At 47.0% G+C, this 21,709-nt stretch overlaps 2 protein-coding genes across 3 annotated transcripts; both read left to right on the top strand.

Moving 5' to 3' along the window:
• The first annotated feature begins 392 nt into the window (after positions 1-392).
• Positions 393-10,487, top strand: GPATCH3 (G-patch domain containing 3). The gene is made up of 7 exons (XM_030539135.1): positions 393-746; positions 1,749-2,179; positions 2,928-3,102; positions 5,238-5,297; positions 7,056-7,177; positions 7,565-7,692; positions 8,589-10,487. Exons 1-7 carry the CDS (start codon positions 410-412, stop codon positions 8,800-8,802), a joined length of 1,467 nt encoding a protein of 488 aa, XP_030394995.1. The 5' UTR covers positions 393-409; the 3' UTR covers positions 8,803-10,487.
• Positions 10,488-11,355: 868 nt separating this feature from the next.
• GPN2 (GPN-loop GTPase 2) lies at positions 11,356-21,064 on the top strand. 2 transcript variants are annotated; one of them, XM_030539022.1, is made up of 6 exons: positions 11,356-11,433; positions 13,753-14,188; positions 15,877-16,033; positions 17,162-17,322; positions 19,590-19,720; positions 20,266-21,064. In XM_030539022.1, exons 2-6 carry the CDS (start codon positions 13,775-13,777, stop codon positions 20,336-20,338), a joined length of 936 nt encoding a protein of 311 aa, XP_030394882.1. In that variant the 5' UTR covers positions 11,356-11,433; positions 13,753-13,774; the 3' UTR covers positions 20,339-21,064. The 2 variants fall into 2 exon arrangements, with proteins under 2 accessions (XP_030394882.1, XP_030394883.1); XM_030539023.1 differs by lacking the exon at positions 11,356-11,433 and adding an exon at positions 13,348-13,659 and having other exon boundaries at positions 13,749-14,188.
• Positions 21,065-21,709: the final 645 nt, after the last annotated feature.

Below are 21,709 nucleotides of genomic sequence, written 5' to 3'. Positions count from 1 at the left end.
GAACACCAATTACCATGAGTCTTGCGATAAAAATCATGCGTGTTGGAAACACGGTGACTGAGACACACGCACGGATCCTAAAATCACGATGTTCTAGGCCCCGGGGCGCCCGTGACCATATGCTGTTCATGTGCTGGGCCATGCCCTGTCACTGTGTGCCTGGGCAAGGCTGGGGCACATTCCTAAAGGGAGGCTGAGGTCATACCCCATGGCCATTGGGTCACCCAGCTGTGCCACTGTTGTGACATCATCAATGTGCGCCAGGGGAATGAATCCCTATCCCAGCCCCCTTGCCATACGATGACGTCGTCCCTTCTAAAGACGTCGCCACTCAATCTCGCGAGATGCGTGTCTGCGTCGACCCCCCCCCCCGGCGCTGTTCACGTGACCGCGGCCCAGGGGGTTGAAGATGGCGGCGCCCGGGAGCTCTGAGCCTGGCTGGGGTCCTGCCCGCTACTGCCTGGTGAGCCGCATCCCGGCCGAGCTCCGCTCCGCCCAGCTCCGCTCCTACTTCAGCCAGTTCGCCGAGGCCGGCGGCTTCCTCTGCTTCCACTACCGGCACCGGCCCGAGCGCAGCGGGCCCCCGGGGCCGGGCCCGGCCACTTGCTGCTGCCTGGTAGCGGTGCGGCCCGGCCAGGCCCGGCGGCTGGTCCGCATGTACTCGGGCAAGCGCTGGCTGGATGCCCAGGGCGACGGGCTGCCCGGCCGCTGCGTGATCCGCAGGGTCCGAGTCTGCCCGGGCACAGGTATGCGGGGGGGATAAGGGCGTGGGGAGGAGCTGGCTTGAAAGGGCAGTAGGGACGGGGGGCGTTTGGGCGCGGTGTGGGCAGGGAGGGGTTGCTAATGATGGCAGGGGAGAGTCTGTGAAACCGTGGCTCCTACTGATGGGAGAGGAAGCAGGTACAAGGCCCTTCTCTACCTTCTTCCATGTCCTCCTCTCCCCACAAAAAGTAGTTTACTTCCTAGGCTTGTGGGAGCCTGGGTGGCTGGAGGTGGTGGGCTCAACCCCTGAGGGAAATTGTTTATGTAGCCTACTGTTTCTCCCCTCTGGCCAGTAATCTGACTTGTGAAGCTCAAGGGGTTCTAGCCAGTGCTTTGTTGGTTGGAAGGATGGAGTTCACAACAGAGATATCAGTGGGAGGTAAAATGGGTTGAACTAGGACAGATATTTTGCTGAACCACAGCTGCAAAATTCTCCCACCTGCCAGGGGCAAAAAGTAGTCTCTCTGTAACTTTGTTGGGTTAAGTGTTTTTCTGGGGGGAAGCACTTCAGGGTTGTTATATGAAAATACAGCTGGCATGTGTTCTGTATGCGAAGTATGAAAGCTCCTCTAGCAGACGAGCTCTGAACTGTAGATACCTGGTATAATTGGACTTGGCCGTTCCAGTAGTAGAACACATCAGAAAAGCAATTGCACACTTCAAATCATGATTATGCCTTGAGTAGCTGAAGTCCAGTAACAACTCTGTTTTACGCAGCAGGCAAGACAATGCTACTTGCTTTTGGTATGGACCTATAAAGGCCTGAAACGAATGGCTGGTGAAATTCTCAGTCAACATATTTCAAAATTTGATTTTTTTTTTCCAAACTAGAACAGCCCTCTGAGATCATCTCATGCAACTCTTTGGTAAAATCTGTATCACAGGCTCCTTTTCTCAGTCTGCCTTCTATCTCAGAGTGGCTTGGTGAAACTGTGCTCTTTATCAAATCTGTGATTCCATCTCAATCTACTATTTATTTCTCTTAGGCTTGGGCATGTTCCAGTATAAAACTAAAAAAGAGCTTCATAATAAGACCCAGAGTGAAACGTTTACCCAGGCAGACTTGAAGTGGCTGCCTGAACTGAACCCCCCTGTGTTTATGCCCCATGGGAATGTGGGAACCCCTCTGAGAGTCTTTCTGGAGCTGATCAAGGCCTGCAGGCTGCCTCCCCGAGTTATTAAGAAACTGCAGCTACGATTCCCCAAGACAGGATCCTCTCGCAGGTATGGGAATGTGCCCTTTAAATATCAGGACACTGAGACTGTTGAACAAGAAGGCCTGGTTTATACAGACACGGGGGAGGAGATCACAATGGAAAAGGGACACCTGGCAAGAACTGGGATGACTCAAACTAGTGATGAGGAAGACTGGGAAGGACCAGGAAAGGAGGAAGCAGAAGAGTCTCACTCAGATGATGTAAGTGGCTTTCTCCTGTCAAATTGCAAGACTAACCATATACTTATAAACAGAAGGGAGGGAATGCTGCTGCTTCCTGGGGTGCTGATATCTATCTGTGTAACAATATCATACAGATAGTATCTTGTATCTGAGAATTGTATTATAAGCATGAATATGCACTTATTTGTATATGCTAAGCCCTGGCTATGAGGCTTTTGGTGGTATTGCATGTTCGCTTAGATAGCAAAACTTGTTTTATCATAACCAAAACAGCATCTGATGGGCTTAGCATAGAGGTGGGGTGGCAAAGCACTCATTCCGATGGGCTTGGCATAGAATTCTGAGCACAGGATCAGGAGGCTGGAACTTTTAAACAGCCACCTCTGCTTTGATGCACTTGCCATGTGGCAAGTCATCTTGCTGCTTTGCTCCCATTTCCTTACTCATAAAATGGTGTATGAATGGGGATAGGGCGGAAAGAGGGAATTAAACTCTTTCACCAGCTCTCCGGGTAATTGACTCTGAAAAGCCTTGCTCAGTGGGGGAGTGAGGGGACTAGCACTGATAATGCCAGTGACTGGAAATTACAAGTGACATGCCCACAATAGAGTGTATTGACCAATATGCCTCTGTTCTATGGAGAACATATTCAGCGGAGCAACTGGAGTGTGGGTGATAGAATGGAATGATAGGAGCTAGGGGAGGCTGGGTCTGGGCAAGTGTCCTTGCATTATTGATGTCAACCCTTTTCCTTGTTCCTTTGCAGGATGATGATAGGTGCGAGGAGTGGGAACGACATGAGGCTCTGCATGAGGATATAACCAGTCAGGAACGCACAGAGGAGCGGCTGTATGAAGAGGAGATTGAGCTGAAGTGGGAGAAGGGAGGCTCTGGGCTAGTCTTCTACACAGATGCTCAATACTGGCAGGAAGAGCAAGGAGGTAATATTGCTCATGCTCTCCTGGGTGGGGAGGAGGGGCATTTTGTGCACAATAGTTATCTAAGTAGTGTGAACCTCTGCAAGTTGTGTGATAATCTAGTGTTTTGTGATCAAATCCTTTCACAGATTATAGCAATAAATCTGGAGAAGCCATGGGTATGTTTTATTGGAATCAAGTTAGACCAGCTTCTAAACAGATTGGAGAGAGGTTGTAATTGGTAGGCAGGACTTCTTCCTTTTATCTGGTTGGTCAGCAACTGGTCCACAGTACCTCATGTAGAAGAGCTTATATTTTAAAGAGTTTATAGGAGCCAGGCACTCAGAATCCTTCAAAAGTCCTGAGTCTTTCAAGTATTCAGTGAACTTAGTGTTGGTGTGTTGAGGCCATGTTGGCAGCGCTGGAGATAGTCTCCAGTATGAAGACTAACAATACAGGTTTCCTCTCATCCAAATGTTCTGCTAATGGTCATCCTCCCTGAGCTGGAGGGTGACTGCTAGGGATGAGAGGGTGACTTGTCTTCAGCATCCATTCAGAATTCTTGGTCTGAGATAACTAGCACTCTTGCTGGCAGTGGTTGTGGTTTTTTGGATTTGAACGTGTCCCCTGGGACCGCGACTGAGTGTTAACTCTGATTACATAAGCAACAGACTAAGCACTAAGATGTAACAAGACTTGGGGCTGAATTTTCAGAAGTGAGCCTGACAGGTATAACCACAAATAGTGATCGGTGAGCACTGTGCCATCCTTGAGCAAACTCCTCTGTGGATATAAGCACTGCACCCTGTCATAAACAGATAGCTAAGGGTTAATGTCTCTTTCACCTGAAACACCTGACCAGAGAACCAATCAGGAAACCGGATGTTTTCAACTTTGGGTGGAGGGAATTGTGTGTCTGAGGTCTTTGTTTTCTGGCTGCCTGCTTCCTCTGAGCTTTGGAGAAGTAGTTCTGTTTTCTAATCTTCTGTTTCTAAGTGTAAGGACAAAGAGATCAGATAGTAAGTTATATGGTTTCTTTTCTTTGGTATTTGCATGAATATAAGTGCTGGAGTGCTTTGATTTGTATTCTTTTTGAATAAGGCTGTTTATTCAATATTCTTTTAAGCAATTAGCCCTGTATTGTATCACCTTAATACAGAGAGACCATTTGTATTTTTTCTTTCTTTTTTATATAAAGCTTTCTTTTAAGACCTGTTGGAGTTTTTCTTTACTTCAGGGAAATTGAGTCTGTACTCACCAGGGAATTGGTGGGAGGAAGAAATCAGGGGAGATCTGTGTGTGTTGAAGTGGCTAGCCTGATTTTGCATTCCCTCTGGGGGAATAGGAAAGTCCTTTTGTTCCAGGACCGGGAAAGGAGAGGGGGAGTCACTCTGTTTGGATTCACAGAGCTTGTGTCTGTGTATCTCTCCAGGAGCACCTGGAGGGGGGGGGAGGGAAAAAGGATTATTTCCCTCTGTTGTGAGACTCAAGGGATTTGGGTCTTGGGGTCCCCAGGGAAGGTTTTTCAGTGGGACCAGAGTGCCCCAAAACACTCTAATTTTTTGGGTGGTGGCAGCAAGTACCAGGTCCAAGCTGGTAGCTAAGCTTGGAGGTTTTCATGCTAACCCCCATATTTTGGACGCTAAGGTCCAGATCTGGGAATAAGGTTATAACACACCCCCATTTGGAAAACTTATTCCGCAGACACCACAAATCTGGGCTGGATTTGATCCAGTAACTAGAGACGATGCTCATTATACTGTTACCGATTCTCTTCCCCTCCCCCCCAATGTTGTATATTAACACAGACAAGGTGGGGGAGGTAATATTGGACCCACCTCTGGTGAGAGACAAGCTTTGGAGCTCTTCCTCAAGTCAAGTATGAAGAAGCTCTTGTGACCTGACCAAGGGCTCTGTGTAAGCTCCAAAGCTTGTCTCTCACCAACAGAGGTGGGTCCAATAAAAGAAATTACCTCACCCACCTTGTCTCTAATCCTCAGATCAACAGGGCTACAACAACACTGCATACGCATATTAACACTTATTCTACTGTGCTGGGAAAAACACTTGCAGGATGGAGGGCTATGCCCCTGACAGAAAAGCTGCTCCTGTGATGCAGCTCTTTTATCTAATTCCACAAACTGCTTTTCTCTTGACAGACTTTGACGAACAGACGGCAGATGATTGGGATGTGGACATGAGTATCTACTACGACAAAGGTATCTGAGGTGAAATGTGCTGTCTCCCATATGAACAGGTGGTGGTGGCAGCAAAGCAGCAGCAAGACTCATTGCACTCCCATTGGGGCTGCAGTTAAACTGAGACATGCTCAGATGTCTAGCATCTCCAGAACCTGGAATTCAAAGACGCATGGCTGCCTCCCCACCAGGATCCTGTAGGGGCCAAGGGATCTGAACGTAAAATGGGGTTGGGAGCCATAGTGAGTTCAAACAGGCAGGGACCTTTTGAATAGAAGTCTGTGTAGCAAGGGTCTAGTTTGGTAAGAGGGGGATATTTAATGCTTTGTATAAAGCCTCCTGTTTTACCCTCTCCGCTACAGAGATGCAGATGTTAAATCTCATAATGACTTTTCCTGCTAAACCCAGGCTTGTGAGTTCAGCCCTTGAGGGGGCCATGTAGGGATTTGGGGCAAAACTCTGTCTGGGGATTGGTCCTGCTTTGAGCAGGGGGTTGGACTAGATACCTCCTGAGGTCCCTTCCAACCCTGAGATTCTGTGATTCTATAACATTCCAAGGGCTTGACTCTGAAGATTAGGGTTATAAAGGGACATAGTTAGTTACGGTTTAGAGCTGAAAAGTCTAATACTGTGTCTTATTGAGTGCCCTTAAAAGACAGGATGCTAAACCTTCCCAGGATTAGCACCTGAGAATATTGAAATAGGGAACTTTAAAACTCTGAGCTTAACTGGCCACTTAGCAAGGAAGTCTGCTTGGGTCAGCCAAACTAGTGAACGGGCTTCACTCCTGTTCTCATCAGTTTTGGTTTCTGTACTATAGACCAGTGGCTCTCAACCTTTCTAGACAACTGTACCCCTTCCAGAAGTCTGATTTGTCTTGCGTACGCCCAAGTTTCCCCTCACTTAAAAATGACTTGCTTACAAAATCAGACAGACATAAAAATACAAAGTGTCACAGCTGTACTATTACCAGAAAATTGTTTTTCATTTTTACCATATAATTATAAATCAATTGTAATGTAAATGTCGTACTTCCATTTTGGTGTACAGCAGTGGTTCTCAAACTTTTGTACCGATGACCCCTTTCACATAGAAGCCTCTAAGTGCAACCCTCCCTTATACATTAAAAACACTTTTTAAAAAAAAATATATTTAATACCATTATAAATGCTGGAGGCAAAGCGGGGTTTAGGATGGAGGCTGACAGTTCGCGGCCCCGCATGTAATAACCTCATGACCCCCTGAGGGGTCCCGACCCCCAGTTTGAGAACCCCTGGTGTATAGTATATAGAGCAATTTTAGCTTGTACTGACTTTGCTAGTGCTCTTTATGTAGCCTGTTGTAAAACTAGGCAAATACCTAGATGAGTTGATGTACTGCTTGAAGAACCTCTGTGTATCCTCAGGGGTACACATACCCCTGGTTGAGAGCCACTGCTATAGAATGAAGCGGTTGGGTTTCCAGCATTGCTGGTGAATGCTCCAACTTCAAACCAATAAGATTGTCTCTGAAACCCTTTAATGAAATTATCTTGTTCAAATCCAATTTTTTAAAACCTGCATTTGGAGCCAGGTGCCTTCCTCTCAAGGTGCTGCTGTGTAGCTTGTCTTTTAAAGCTAGTTTAAGTGAGAAACAAGAGGCCAACATAGTTGGACCATTCCTGACTTGGCAAAGGAAGCTGCCAGACGCTCCCTTGCTCACTGTGTTCTCTGGGGAAATGGCTGCAATATCATATATTTTTTTCCCTTTATAAGATCTGTGTGTCATGTTTGTCCTCAGATGGAGGTGATAAGGATGCCCGCGATGCAATACAGATGCGCTTGGAACAGAGACTCCGGGATGGTTTGGAGGATGGATCTCTTTCAGGACAACAGATTGGGACCTTTGAGAAATATACCAAGGTAACACTAGAATATGTGGAGGCAAGTGATAGTTGGCCATTGGTGGCTTGAAATAATACAGGACTCAGACTAACTAGCAAACGTTTTTTTCCTCTTAGAGTTGCTTTTCAAAGTTATTTATAAATCCCTGTAAAAGTGCAGGTGTCATTGAGCTGGGTTTTAGTTAGTGTCATAGTTGGGGGGGGGGGGGGGGAGGGTTTAGAAATGCATGTAACAGCTGCAGAAGACACTTGGCCAGGATTGACTAGTCCTCTTATTAAGGCTCTGCAACAGAGGCTATTTATGAAGCTTGATCCCTTGGTGTGTCACTGACCTCAGTGTAATAACTTGGCCCACTCACTCCCAGAATTGATGCTGGTTTACATGGAGTGGTTTCTTCTCTTCCAGGGTATTGGCAGGAAGGTGTTGGAGAGGCAGGGCTGGATGGAGGGACGGGGTCTGGGGAGCAGCAACTCTGGAATGGCTGAAGCATTAGACAGTGAAGGTCAGCATCCCAAGTGCAAGAGAGGATTGGGGTAAGTGCTACAAATGCCTGGCATTCTTTGCTTGTGCACAGTGCCACTCAGAGGCTCCATACCAAGAGGTAAAATGTAGTAGGTAATTGACAAAGGACTGTTGCTAAGCAGTCAAAACCGGAGGGAATGTCCCAGGGGTTCTGCGGCAGTCTCTATAGCCAGAATTGGAGTGAGTATTGATGATACGACTCTCACCATCTAGAGGTGAATGGAATATGCTTCTGTCCTCATGGCTGTGCAGCTCAAGTGAGATCAGGGTCCTGAATCTTGGTCTCTTATTTTTGCTACTTAGCAGTCCTCCATCAATACATGGGTTGTCCGTAATGGTTCTGGCTCTTGCTTTGTGAACTGTTTCTTTGCTCCCTTATAGGGGAGCATGAAACAAACCTGGCTGGTGACATCAATGATGCTGGTGATGGGGTGTGCACAGTTTTGGAAACTAAAGTGCTGCAGCAGAGCCAACAGCGGGTGGTACCTATAGTACGCTTTTGGCAGATCCAGCGAGAATGGAAGCAATTGATCCATGTGCAGACCTAGTAAACACTATTTATTAATTGTTCTGTCTGAGTTTATACCTAAACTGCTTCAGGTTCTCTGCACCTTCAGAGCTCCTTGCATTTATAGACCCTCTCAGATACTTTTACAAACATGCTTTTTAACGGCCTGCAAAACGGATATTTGCTCACTTTGGAGCCATGGTAGTGAAACTATACCTAGAGGTTGGTCCTGTCAGGAACAGGGCCTAGGAACCATGATTCCTAGTCCCCATGCTCCAGCCAGGAGCCTGGCCCTTCCTTTTAGTAGTACTTCGTAAATATGGGCTAATGTAGAGGGATTTCTCATGTCCTAAACAATGATGTACTGAAACGCTCTGCTCTCTGCCCACACCTCTCTAGGTACCATGGAGAGAAACTGCAGACTTTCAACAAGCTGAAAAAACCTCGCCGGGATGGCCCCATCCTCATCTCCACAGTCTATGATGAGCCCCAGCCTGTAGACAGTGGGGACCAGCTACTCCGGCGCCAGCTGCCCACTGCCATAAAGTACAGACAAGACATGGCGTTTGTCCGAGCGACTCAGAGTGCTCACCAGAGCCCCAGTGGCTCATGAGAGTTGCTGCTGAACAGAGACTTTGGGACTCATTAATTAGAGCAATAGCAGAACCTTTATATTGGAACAGCCTCTTCTGTGCTCCGTTGTTACCTGGAGGCTGACTTCTGCTGTCTGATCCTAAGCAGAATGTTAATATATTTTCTGAAAGAAATACCAGACTCTTTTTGTAGCATGGAAGTCTTTCTGTTTTAACAGTTGCTGTATTAGCAGGGAGTCCCAGTATCCCTGCCACTAGCTGAGGTCTTTGATTCTGTTTGTTTGGCAGGGGGAAGGTTAAGCTTCTAATGAGTGTTAACACTAATACTGAATGCTGGCTGCTTCTCACTGCAGGAGCCTAAACAATAAGTAAGGCTGGTGTGTGATGTTTTCAGATGAACTTTCTGTAAGCAGGCTTGAGCTCATCTCTTAATCTCAGGAAGAAATGTAACTCGCTTCTAGAAAACTCACTACTGGTCCAGAGCATCATTCACTCACTGGTATTTACACAGCACTCAAATGAGAAATTCCTGGGGCAAAATGACCCTTTTTGGTGGCTTTCACTGTACTAAGTGCTGAAGATAAAATGAAGACTCTCCTATAGAAGGCTTGAGACTAGCTGTGCTTCCTCTGTGTCAGCTGCTGCACAAAGTGTGTAAAACCACAGGCTAGAATGTGCACCTCCAAGCTCTGCTCCCTTCTCCAGTGACTAGCACCTGTGTTCTTTACCCACATGTACTTAGCAACACACTTCTCCATTGAGAGATGCCCTACCTTCTCCCTCATGGCTTTGCACTGCAGCATGAAGAACTAATTAGCAACAGAATCTGCCCAGGACGGCTGTAGCCTGTGCCTGTTGACATGGTCAGTTTATGCCATAGCTGTAGACTGTGACTCTGGTGAGAGGAATGCAGAGTTCAGGTTTCTATTCTCCCTTTACAGTTTTAGTTAACATGAGCTCTGTGTTTGGAAATCTCATTGCTGGCCTCTCCTGCATTGAAATCACCTAGCCATCACCTCCTAAGTAGTTTAGCGCAGGCTTTAACTATAGTTTCTCTTCCGTCACTCAAACATGCTTGTTAAAATAACATATGCTAAACCTTGTACTTTCTTCTTTGTCTTGACAACTACTTTCCCCCTGGAATACCATGGCAGAAAAGTACCAGCTGTGGGCTGAGCCGTTTGGAAACAGCCTGTGGTAAATAGTATGATCTAATTCTGTATGACCACTGTGGCACTAAAATTAATTTAAGGATGTAGAGTAACTTCCATTTGTCACAAACCTCCGAGAGCCTCCTCTTCTAGGAGACCTAGCCTGCATCCTCTGCAGCCTGGCTCTGGGGATCATCCACTGAGACTAAATGCTGGTTTCTCACACAGAATGAACACACTGAAACTGATGCCTATTAATTTTTAACAAAGCTGGGCCAATTCCTTTTGGAGTATACTAATCTAAGGCCTGCTCAAGAAGTTTATCTCTATTTTCCAGCTTTTTAAAATCTATCTGTACCACACTTAGCCTAACAGCGTCTGGGTGATGAGTGCTAATCCTAGACCCTCTCATACAGAAACTTTAAACGTGTAACACTCAACTATTAAGGTGGGGGCAGAGTTCCTTTCCCAGGTAAGTCTATTATTAAAGAAGCTTCTTGCCCTCCTGTAGAAATAAAGGGGTTGTATCTGTAAATAAAAGTTTTGTCTCTGCATTACGTGCCCCTGGCCAGCAGTGCCTGGGTCTGTAAGAATGCTCCCCTCTTCAGCTGGACCAACCTGGGAGGAGGGCCACCCAGGTGCCTCTTACTCACCTGTCGTGGCAATGGCACAGCTTCCCTGTGTGAGGGGGCTGAGGTCTGGCATTGGGTAGATTATTGTTGATGGTGTTTCACACCAGTGTGGTAGCTCTGCCTCAATGTTAAATTAATTAGCTTAGGGCGGTGGGGTTGGAGTGGAGCCCCACAGCATTTGGGGTCCTGGATAAATAATTTGGGGGAGGGGTTCTCTGTCCTGTAGTTGAGCCATGGAAGCTAATAAACAGCAAAACCAATGTAGTGCTTAAGCAGCATCTGAGCAGGCTGCCTGTCCCCTGCAAGGCTCTATGGGGCAGGGGGGAGATGAGGGTGGATGGGGGCTCTCCCTAGGGCAAGGGTTGAAGCTGTGCTGTGCTAGCTCCTATGGCAGCGGAGCCCCTGGGATTTCCCTATCCCAGGGTTCTCAAACATGGGGAGTTGGGGCCCCTCAAGGGGTCATGAGGCTATTACATGGGGGGCCATGAGCTGTCAGCCTCCACCCCAAGCCCCACTTTGCCTCCACATGTCTAATGGGGTTAAAGGTGTTTCATTTCTCAGGGAAGTCGCACTCAGAGGCTTGCTGTGCGAAAGGGGTCACCAGTACCAAACAGAACCGCTGCCCTATCTGCTTCCTTTGCCTGCCGTGGCCGCCAGGGGGCGCTGATCTCCTAGCTCAGCCCTGTCGGGCGGGGGGAGGGCAGCGCCTTATGAATATTCATTACGTTATAACGAGGACGTGGCTCTAAAACTGCGGGTCCCGGAACCTTCCCGCCCGCTTCCGCGCAGCCAGCCGGGCCCGAGTAGCTGGGCACGGGCCGGAAGTGGGGGGAGGGGAACGAGGGAGGGTCCGGGCGGAGCCGCGGAGGTGAGGCTGCTCGGGGCGGGGGGTCGCGGGCTCCGCTCGTCTGTTGCTCGCACGGGGCCGGGCGGGGCGGGGGCAGCGCTGCCCCCCCCTTGCCTCAGGGACAGGGCGGGAGCCGGGGGCGGGCAGGCAACTCCCCCGGGACGGGCCCCTCAGCGACCCCCAACCCCACTGCACCCCCAACCGCAGAGAGACCCCCCAACCCCACTGAACCCCCAGAAACCCCCCAACCCCACTGCACCCCCAACCGCAGAGACCCCCCAACCCCACTGAACCCCCAGAAACCCCCCAACCCCACTGCACCCCCCAACCGCAGAGACCCCCAACCCCACTGAACCCCCAGAAACCCCCCAACCCCACTGCACCCCCCAACCGCAGAGAGACCCCCCAACCCCACTGAACCCCCAGAAACCCCCCAACCCCACTGCACCCCCCAACCGCAGAGACCCCCAACCCCACTGAACCCCCAGAAACCCCCCAACCCCACTGCACCCCCCAACCGCAGAGACCCCCCAACCCCACTGGTGGCCACTGCACCCCCCAACCTCCAGAGACCCCCCCAACCCTGCTGAACCGCCAGAGACCCCAAACCCCACTGGCGGCCACTGCACCCCCTAACCTCCAGAGACCCCCCCAACCCCACTGAACCGCCAGAGACCCCCAACCCCACTGCACCACCCAACCGCAGAGACCCCCCAACCCCACTGAACCTCCAGAGACCCCCAACCCCACTGCACCCCCCCCGATCCCAGAGACCCCCCCAGTCCCACAGAGACCCCCACCCCACTGGTGGCCACTGCACCCCCCAACCCCACTGAACCCCCAGAGACCCCCCCAGCCCCACTGAACCCCCCTAATCCCAGAGAAACCCCCACCCCACTGGTGGCCACTGCACCCCCGCAACCCCACTGAACCCCCAGAGATCCCTCAACCCCACTGTACCCCCAGACCCCACGTTCACAGGGTATATTTAATTTGAATAATGTGTAGGAGGCTTAGTTGTTTCATTCATAAACAGTCAGAATAAATAGGGATAAATAGCTTAATGTGGTGAACATTGCATGTGATCATGTCAAAGATGGAGAATTGTCTGTTTCAAATGAATGAAGATTTGCTTGGCCAGGGGTTATGAGAGACACCCTCCCCCCCCCCCCCCACACACTTTTTTCAGACTACTTTATGCACTGGTTTTAACCCTATTGGACCACTGGGCATCTGCTCCTTTCGGCCATCCAACCCCCTGTCCAGCCTTCCCCAGACCCTCTTCTCTCTAAGCCTCTCCAGATCTCCCATAATGTCCCTCACTCTCTCCCGCCAACGGTCTAACCTCCTTCAGGTTCCCTCCCCAGGGGCCAAACCTCCCTAACCCACCTGCTTCCTCCTGGCCTCACCACCCCTGTCTCTCCTCCCTCTCCGTTGTCCCCTAGACCTCCTTCCCAGCCATGCTCTCATCAGTGACCCCAGAAAGCTGAACCTGGCTGTAATGTTACAGGCTCCAGGGCCTTAAATAAATGTGCTTCCTGTTGTTTCTAAGCTTTCTGCCCAGGGATTTTTCTCTTGGGTTTTATATTAATACACCTCTACCTTGATATAACGCTGTTCTTGGGAGCCAAAAAATCTTACCGCATTATAGGTGAAACCGTGTTATATTGAACTTGCTTTGATCTACCCGAGTGCATAGCCCCGCCCCTCCGGAGCGCTGCTTTACTGCCTTATATCCAAATTTGTGTTATATTGGATGGCATTATATCGAGGTAGCAGTGTATTTTTACTAGCTTGAGAACCCTCTACACTGACTTGACTGTGTGTCCCAAAATGAGATTGACCAGTGAATTTTAACGTCAACCAGAAGCCATCTTCATCCAGTGGAAAAATAATTTCCTCTGAATATCCAGGTGCAGGAATCCCTGTCGTATTGCAAGGGTGACCGTAATGGGTGTGTCTGAAAGTAACAGCCCTAGCCAGGCTGAAAGAACTTCAAAGGCACTCAACATCTTGTCAGCAAGAATCTGAATCTCCCCTTAGTGGCGTAGCCCTGTGTGTTGTGGTTATTTTCTGCAGCTGGTTTGGACCTGTGGACAGGCTGAGATATTGTCTACTCCACTGCCTGGAAGGGACTGGAGACGGTCCAGACAGGAAGGATAAAATTAGGTTTACTCCCCTGTCTTGGCATGGTCCCTCCATCTCGCTCAGGAAGTGGAAGCGGGGTTTCACATGATAGGCCCCCCCAGGTCTGAGAATTACTTGGCAACTTCAGTTTTCAACGCATGATATAAAAATGAATAAAAGGCACCGTCTTAACCTTTTCCTTTCTCTTTCTAGGATGAGAAAGAAATGAGCTGAAATGTCAGAAAACCATATGTCCTCCCTGGCCTTTGGCCAGGCAGTGATTGGGCCACCTGGCTCGGGGAAGACCACTTACTGCTTTGGCATGCAGGAATTCATGTCCAGGATTGGGCGGAAGGTGGCTGTGGTGAATTTGGACCCAGCCAATGAAGGGACTCCCTATCAGTGTGCTGTGGACATCTCAGAGCTGATCACCCTGGCTGATGTGATGGATAATCTGAAGCTGGGGCCCAATGGCGGTTTGATCTATTGCATGGAGTACCTGGAAACCAATTTTGACTGGCTGCAGGAAAAGCTGGCTAAACTCAAGGGTCATTACTTTTTGTTTGACTGCCCAGGGCAGGTAGAACTCTGCACCCACCATGGCGCATTGAAAAATGTCTTTGCACAGTTAGCTAAGTGGAACTTCAGGGTATGTTTTTGGTTTTATGAATAATAATAAGATGGTGCAGAACCTGTAGCTCTCGCGTGTTTGCTGAATCATGTTTAAAAGTGTTATGTCTTGCAGACAGGCCTTATGAATCTGTGGACTGTAATAATTAATTATATGCTTTCGCTGTGTATTGGTCCATTCAGCAAGTATATCAAGGCATTTTACAAAGGTAGGGAAGTATTCTATGGGGAACAAGGCACAAAGAGGACTTGCCCAAGGCCACCCAGTAAGTCAAAAGAATAGAATCCAGGGTTCTTCCCTCCCAGTCCTTTGTAGAAAGACAACGAGAGTAGAGCAAAGTTTACACATTTTAACCCAGTGAACATTGTAGCTTGGGATAGGGAGGAATGTATGCCAAATTATTAGGGACCTGTAGGATTCTAGCCCAAGAAATTCAAATGGTCTTTCAAGATGTGTAACTCAGATCTCATTCAGTTAACAAAAATTGTGCAAATTGTATTTTAATGTGTTTGCAAACATTTACATTAATGCAGCATTCTTGTACATTGAAACACATAAGCCAGCAAATGCACAAGTGAAGGTTTCCATAATACAACTAGCTTGCTCACATTATATATATATCATATTTGGATTACTGGCTAGATCATTAATGTATACAGGATAATCAAGGAAGATAAGGAATTTTACTTGAGAACCTTATTTAGAATCTTAACTTTTGCATTTGTGTGTGTGCTCGAATAAATAAATGTGAATGCAACATCACATAGTTCTTTGTATTTAATTTTTATTCTTTTTGAAAAAAGAAAAATCACTATAGAGTTGCGTAGTTGCGTTCTTGTTCAGTTCTGCAACTTCAGTACTCTATAAATACAGGAAAAAATATAGCTGTTGACACAGTTGAACTCTGTAATACGGAGCTGTACATTTGTGCAGTTTCATAGTATGACAGGTAGTAACATAACTAAAATCCTAAACCAATCTCTTTCATATGTATGATTAATGATTAATCAAATTGTTTATAAATTTATTAACAATTTTACGAACCACACTGATGTTCTAATAGCACTTTGTTATTGAGTTATTTGGGGGTGAATATTTCTATGGGAAAGGCGGAAAAATTGTATATAGTCCAGTAACTCAAAACTGGATTTAACACGGACTTCCATCACCTTTGGGCTGAGACCAAGCATGGAAAGTTTCATCCCCAAAGGAAAGCAATTCTAAGCAAGTGAGTGAATAGAGGAGGCTGAAGTGGAAGAAGAGTTGCAACTTTAATAGTCTCTCTTGTTGGTGAAAGTTTGGCTCGTCTATAACATTTTTTCATCCATAGATACCAAAGTGTTTTATAAAAGTGGGTCAATATCATTATCCCCATTGTACAGATGAGGAAACTGAGTCATAGCAAAATGATTTTCACAAGGGCATTCAGCAAATCAGTGACAAAGGTGGGAAAACAATCCAGGTCTCCTGACTCTTTGTTTGGTCAATATACTATATAGTGATCATGCTTAGTGATCAGAAGTATACAAATAAGTATGTGAAACATCTAGGGAGAAGTTGACTGATGTGTTTTTCTGATTAGAACCGCTGGAGGCTGGATGCCTTTATCTTTCTCCTGTGTCACGGATTTGCCTTAGTGACTTCTGCATATTTGCATTGCCCTGCCTCTGATTTTTCACTATTTCTCTCTCGTTTCTATTCTGCAGTTGGCTGCAGTTCATTTGGTGGATTCTCACTACTGCACAGACCCTGGAAAGTTCATTTCAGTTCTTTGCACCTCCCTCTCAACCATGCTGCATGTGGAATTGCCCCATGTCAACGTCCTCTCTAAGATGGACCTGATAGAACAGTATGGCAAGCTGGGTAAGAGCCTTTGGGAAGGGGGTCTGGGTGGAAGGAAAAGGAGTGGACCCTGCAAAGGAGCAGAAGGTAGAAGGGAAATGTTGTGAAGCTGACTCTTACCAGAGAGAAACTAACGTGATAATCAGCAACTTGGGGATGATGAAGAGGAAAAGTGTCTAACATCTCCCTGAGTTCTTGGTGAAATATTCTGGCCTGTGCAGTTAGCTGTGTGCATGAGTACTCTCATAAGTGCTTTCAAAGCCATTTGTTAAGAAAAAGGAGATCCTGAAGTGGCCATAGGCTCCATTCACTGGCAGCACCCTAGACCTGTCTGTGCTTTCATCTGCCTTTTCTGTTCCATCCAATCGTCAGCTTCCTCTCTCTGCCATTTCACACAGCCTCGCCACTCTCGGGGCCAAATTCAGTGAGCTGAAGTGAGTCTAAGCTGGTGTAGCTTGCACCTTTAACATATATTTTAAACCAACTTAAACTCAGTGGGCCAAATTCAGCAGTGATGTGTAAGGTGGGGGTGTTCATTGTACATTGGCGGATGGGTGCGAATCTGAAGGAGTCCCTGTTGCAGTAACTTATTTGCTGAGGAGTGTGGAGGTAGTGGCACCTGCCATCATTCTAGATGTGATTAGATTCATCTGCTCTCCCCTTTCCAGCCCCTGCCATCTGGAACAGCCTCGCTCCATCTCGCTTTAAATCTCTGAAGCTGCATCTTCTCATCTCATTCCTTCCCTGCTCCATGTCACTTTGTATTTGACTCTAAAAGCAAACTGGGATATAGTTTGTGTGAGACGCTACACAAAATTGTCCTATTGTAGCTGTTGGGGAAACTCTCAGTGCTGGAGCCTCTTGAGCCAGTGGGATTGCTGGGGAGCTGAGTGACTCAACCCTCTATGGGGGCAGAGACATGCTGTTTACCAGGCTTTGTTGCGTATTCTCCTTTGATGGTAGGGTGGCATTGGAGCCTTTGAAGAGGGAGCTTGTCCTACTAACCACACAGAAGAGTTAATGTTGTCACAGAGCATGTTCAGATGGCAAAGAAAGGGGTGGGCCAGGACCCCCCACCTCCAAACCCATAGGAAAAATGCAGACTGTGGAAGCTGGTCCTGAAGTTGCTTCTCTTGTCTTTCCTTGCAGCCTTCAACCTGGATTATTACACTGAGGTTCTGGATCTCTCTTACCTAGTAGACCATTTAGCCATTGATCCATTCTTCAAGAACTACCGTCGCCTTAATGAGAAGTTGGTGGAGGTGATTGAGGACTACAGCCTGGTCTCCTTTGTTCCACTCAATGTCCAGGTAACCCAGCTTGAGGTGTGGGTGGATTGGAAATGACAAGAAGCGTTTTGCAGGTAGCTTTCGGATTCATTAACTGCCTAGATTAAGTTTGTGGGCTTCTAAAGGGAGCCCCATTCTCCCAGTGAGCACTGTGACAATAAAATCTGATGTCACTGCCTGTGTTGTTTTTTTCCAGGCTTTGGCTGTGTCAAGTAGAACAGTAATTTCACTGCTTGAGTTCTGTAGCCTTGAATAAGCATATTTATATGGCTCTCGTATTAAAAAAAACCAACCCTGTATTACCCATGCAGGTATAGCTATTAAGTCCACGTTTATTTAGTGCCTTTGATAATGGTCTAGAAGAGGGTTTTGGGAGACTAATGAAGCTCAAATGGTACTAAACGTAAAGGAATTGCAAACCCTGGTCAGGACAGAGAAATACAGAAGGGAGGTACAGAGAGTGAAAACTTGAGTAGAAAATTAAAAAAATAGTCTCCTCCTAGAAAAATATAGCTAATATATCAGGGTGGGGAGGGAATCCAAAATATCAGATATTCAGTAGTATGGAGAAAGCCAGGAGGCCGTAATACTGAGAGACACACAGGGGTGAGAATGGAGAGCAAATCAGGCCTCAATTTATAAATGCAATGTGGCAGCAAAAATAAACCTAATGCAGTTTAGCTTTTCATTGCATCATGGAGCAGGGAATTAAGGATCCCCGCTCTACACAGTTGTCTTGTAACTATATCTGGAGTTATGCATTCTTTGCTGGGCACTGCGTCACCTGACATATGCAGATAAATTTGCAGCAAGCGAAGAGCAACAAAAATAATTAGACAGGAGGAATAATTTTAGAAAGAAGGATTAAAAGGAGTTAATCTTTTGTACTAGAGTTGTTTAAGTGACAATAGGGGAAGATACAAATATTTGAAGGGAGCAGGAGAGAGAGGAATTATTTATATAGCATTTCACCTGTTGAAAGCACTTTGCAGGCATTGATATCAGCCAGCACCACTTATAGGTTAAATTTGTAGGTATCGTTATCCCTATCTTATGGACAGACTGAGAAACTGAAGCACTGAGGACCTAATCCAACTCTCATTGAAGTCCATGGAAAAACTCCCATTGACTTATTTGGGCGCATAGGGTTGGACCTGGAGAGGGGAAGTACCTTGCCCAGTGCCACACAGCAAGTCAGTGGCAAAGCCCAGTCTGCATCTCGGGACCTCTTGACCCTCAATCCTGTACTCATTCCTCCAGATCGCACTGCTTTGCAGCAAAACCCTCCTGACTGGGGTGTGGAAGGCTGTGTAGGATGCTTCCTGTAACAGTGGTGGAAGCCTCATTACTTGGACTTTTAAAACTGGCCTGAACAAATCCCTAATTATAGAGAATAGTTTTGTACTGGAAGGGAGACAGTTCTTCAGGTCCCAAGATTGGCATGTCTTTTTTCTCCTCTGATGTCTATGATACAGCACGTTACTTTCTTTAAAGTGTTTTCCGCCCATTAATCCTCACACATTAATCCTCAGGCTCTGTGATGTAGGTCAGGGTAAGGGTCATTCAGTGCATTTTAGAGGTTGGGATGCTGAGGCAAGGTTAGGTTACTTGCGCAGGAGGGAGTCATCATTCTGACTGGAATTCAGGAGTTGCTGACATATAGTGCTCTGCTCTAGCCACTAAATCGCTTCCCATAGATCACTGGTTTCTTCAGGGGAAATGGAGATTTTATTTCAACGTAGGTCCAGAGCAACTGCCTTATTTAGGCCAGGTTCTCGTAAAAGATGGCCAAGTCCATCCGTGATATTGTAAGCCCTTTGCTGCAGGGATCTGTCTGTTATGTTTTTTCTGTGAAACATCTGTTATGCATTTGGAGGCTATTAAAATAACAGTTCATTAGTTCATATTGGCATTTTGGCTGTTATGTGAGTTGAGCCAGTACCCAAGGGCTGGAATTCTGAGCCCTCGTATGCTGTTCCTCAAGTGAAAGAATAGACAACACAGCTGCTGCAATCTCCCCCATCTCTCTCTCTCTCGCCCTCAGAAGCCCTGAATCTCTCATTCGCTGATGTTGGGAGCTGCACACAGATCTCATTTCTTCATAAGAAAGAAATCACTTTCCAGGGAGAATTCTGAGGCTTTCCCTCTTCTCTCCCTAGGCTGAGCGTCCGGCTATGGCATTGCACCAACCCCTGCTAGCTCAGGCTGCTTGGCAGTTTTTTCTTCTTAATGCTCTGTTAAATCTGCTGCTTCTCATTTTCACCCCCACTATGTGTCACTCTTCCCAGGACAAGGAGAGTATGCGACGGGTGATGCAGGCAGTGGACAAAGCCAATGGCTACTCCTTCGGAGACTTGGAGCAGAGAAGCCTTGAAGCCCTGATGTCTGCAGCAGTGGGAGCTGATTTCCACTTCACATCGTATCCTTTCAACTGCTCTTCTCTCTTGTATGGAGTCTTGAACTCAGATTTGTTGCTCTGGGGATTTCGTATAGGCCTGTCATCTCAAGGTCTGAATTCAGGCCAAGTTAGTAGTACCATTATCTGGTGCTGTTTAATGGCACATGTTACAAGAAGTTGTTAGGTCTCAACTCCAATCCTATTGGACAAGTGTCCACATCAAACCCAGCACAACCACATTTGGCACTAATTGGGATCTTAATTGATGGGCTGTCATTGACTACATCTCTGTAATTCATGCTCACTGGGCTTGTTCCTTTCACAGAGTGTACATTAATTAATTTGAATTAATGCCACTTTGTTTGGAGCCTGTTTGGATCAGCAGGAACTACAAATGCATTTGAATGTTGCATCTTCTTACCAATGCTACTAGTTCCCATGTTAGCTTTCAGGCTAATGTTGGAGTCTATTCTCAGATGAGAAGGTTAGAGCTCCTCTGTCTCATAGGGTGCTTTGAACACCAGCCTTTCTTGCTGCCTTGTTTTCCTTGATTCCTGGGTGATCAGCACACTTGCAGTCCAGGAGAAGTATGTGCAGCCTCAGGAGAAAACCGTGGAACAAGAAGCAATGGAAATATAGTGCTCCTGTATCTTTCAGGAGGCTCGTAGTAGAAGGAGCTCCCTTCCTGTTTTAAATGCGTCTCATCTCTTCCCATCAGGAGGGATCTTCTGTGTAGTGTGACTCGGACCTGGTACTTCCTGGGCAGAAGTCCAGCTGTTAGGTTCCCTCTTTGTATGAATGCAGTCCAGCATCTGGATCCTGCTGCGTATGAGCTATATTTTTCTGGGTGACAATGAGATCAGGACCTCCATAGTTGAGTGCAGGCCAAATTCAAGATCTCTTTAAAGGAACCAGAGAAAATCTTCACCTGATCCAGGATATCAGCAGCAGAAGAAAATAACCTCTTTGTAGAGCAGACAAGATGTGGGCGCCCACTATTGCCAAGTCTCATCCCTCACCACCATGACCAAGGCCATGTCTCAAGTGAAAGACAAATCAGCATTTATTGCAGTGAATGAATGGAGCTCCTTCTTGTGGTATGAGTTCTCCATGCATTGAATGGGACCTTAGTGCATTCTCACAGTGAGGATTATGCACTCCTTGGAGAGCCAACCACCTGTCCATTCATCCCTGGGAGGGGGGAGAGGTGTGAGGGTTTTTTGTTTGTTTGTTTGTTTTTAATTATCAGCTCTTTCTTTACAAAAACACTTCTCCGCTCCTTAGTTTCACCCTGTACTTCTGAGTTTGCTACGAACTCCGCTGAAGTGGAGTAAATAAAATAAAATGCAACAGTGCTGCAAAGGATGAGGGACAAGAAGAGCCGTGAATAGGTTCCTTATTGCAGATGCTGTCACATGTTTCTGTTAAAATCACTCTGGTCTCTGTTTCCTTCTGTGACCTACCTGGAAGCAGAACAAGTATCTACTCGGGATGGAATGGAGGAAAGGAGGTCACTTCTTGCACACTCTCTTCTAGTGAACAAATTCTGTCTCTCTGCCCTGCATGATGAAACACTGCCAACGTCCTGTTGTGAGCTCCTGAAAGCTTTGCCCAAACTGTATTAACAGGAGTGTTCGTAGGCTTAGGACTGGGGAAAAGCCTGTGTGGTCCAGCAGAAGAATGTAGCTCCACAAAGGTTGTAGCAAACCACAGAAGTTAGGTCTTTCCTTGTCTCTACTAGGTCCTTTACTATATCCTTCCTTTGCTATATTCCTCCGTCTTTGTGGGATTGCTCTCTACAATTGATTGTCCAGTGCTTTACCCACTCAAGTTTTAAACATCCCAAGCAAAAGTGTGTCCATTACTTCCCTGGGTGAACCCTGAGTAATTCTGCTTCTAGTTGCTGTTTGCATCGTTAGATAGTGAGAGACAATTATGAGGCTAGTTAACTGCTGGTGTAAACACACCTATCTCTGCTAGAATGGCATCTAATGATCTGAGTCTGCCCTG

Source organism: Gopherus evgoodei, chromosome 20, assembly GCF_007399415.2.
Source record: "Gopherus evgoodei ecotype Sinaloan lineage chromosome 20, rGopEvg1_v1.p, whole genome shotgun sequence".
NCBI classification, from domain to species: domain Eukaryota; kingdom Metazoa; phylum Chordata; order Testudines; family Testudinidae; genus Gopherus; species Gopherus evgoodei.
This window is presented reverse-complemented; position numbering and strand designations above follow the sequence as displayed.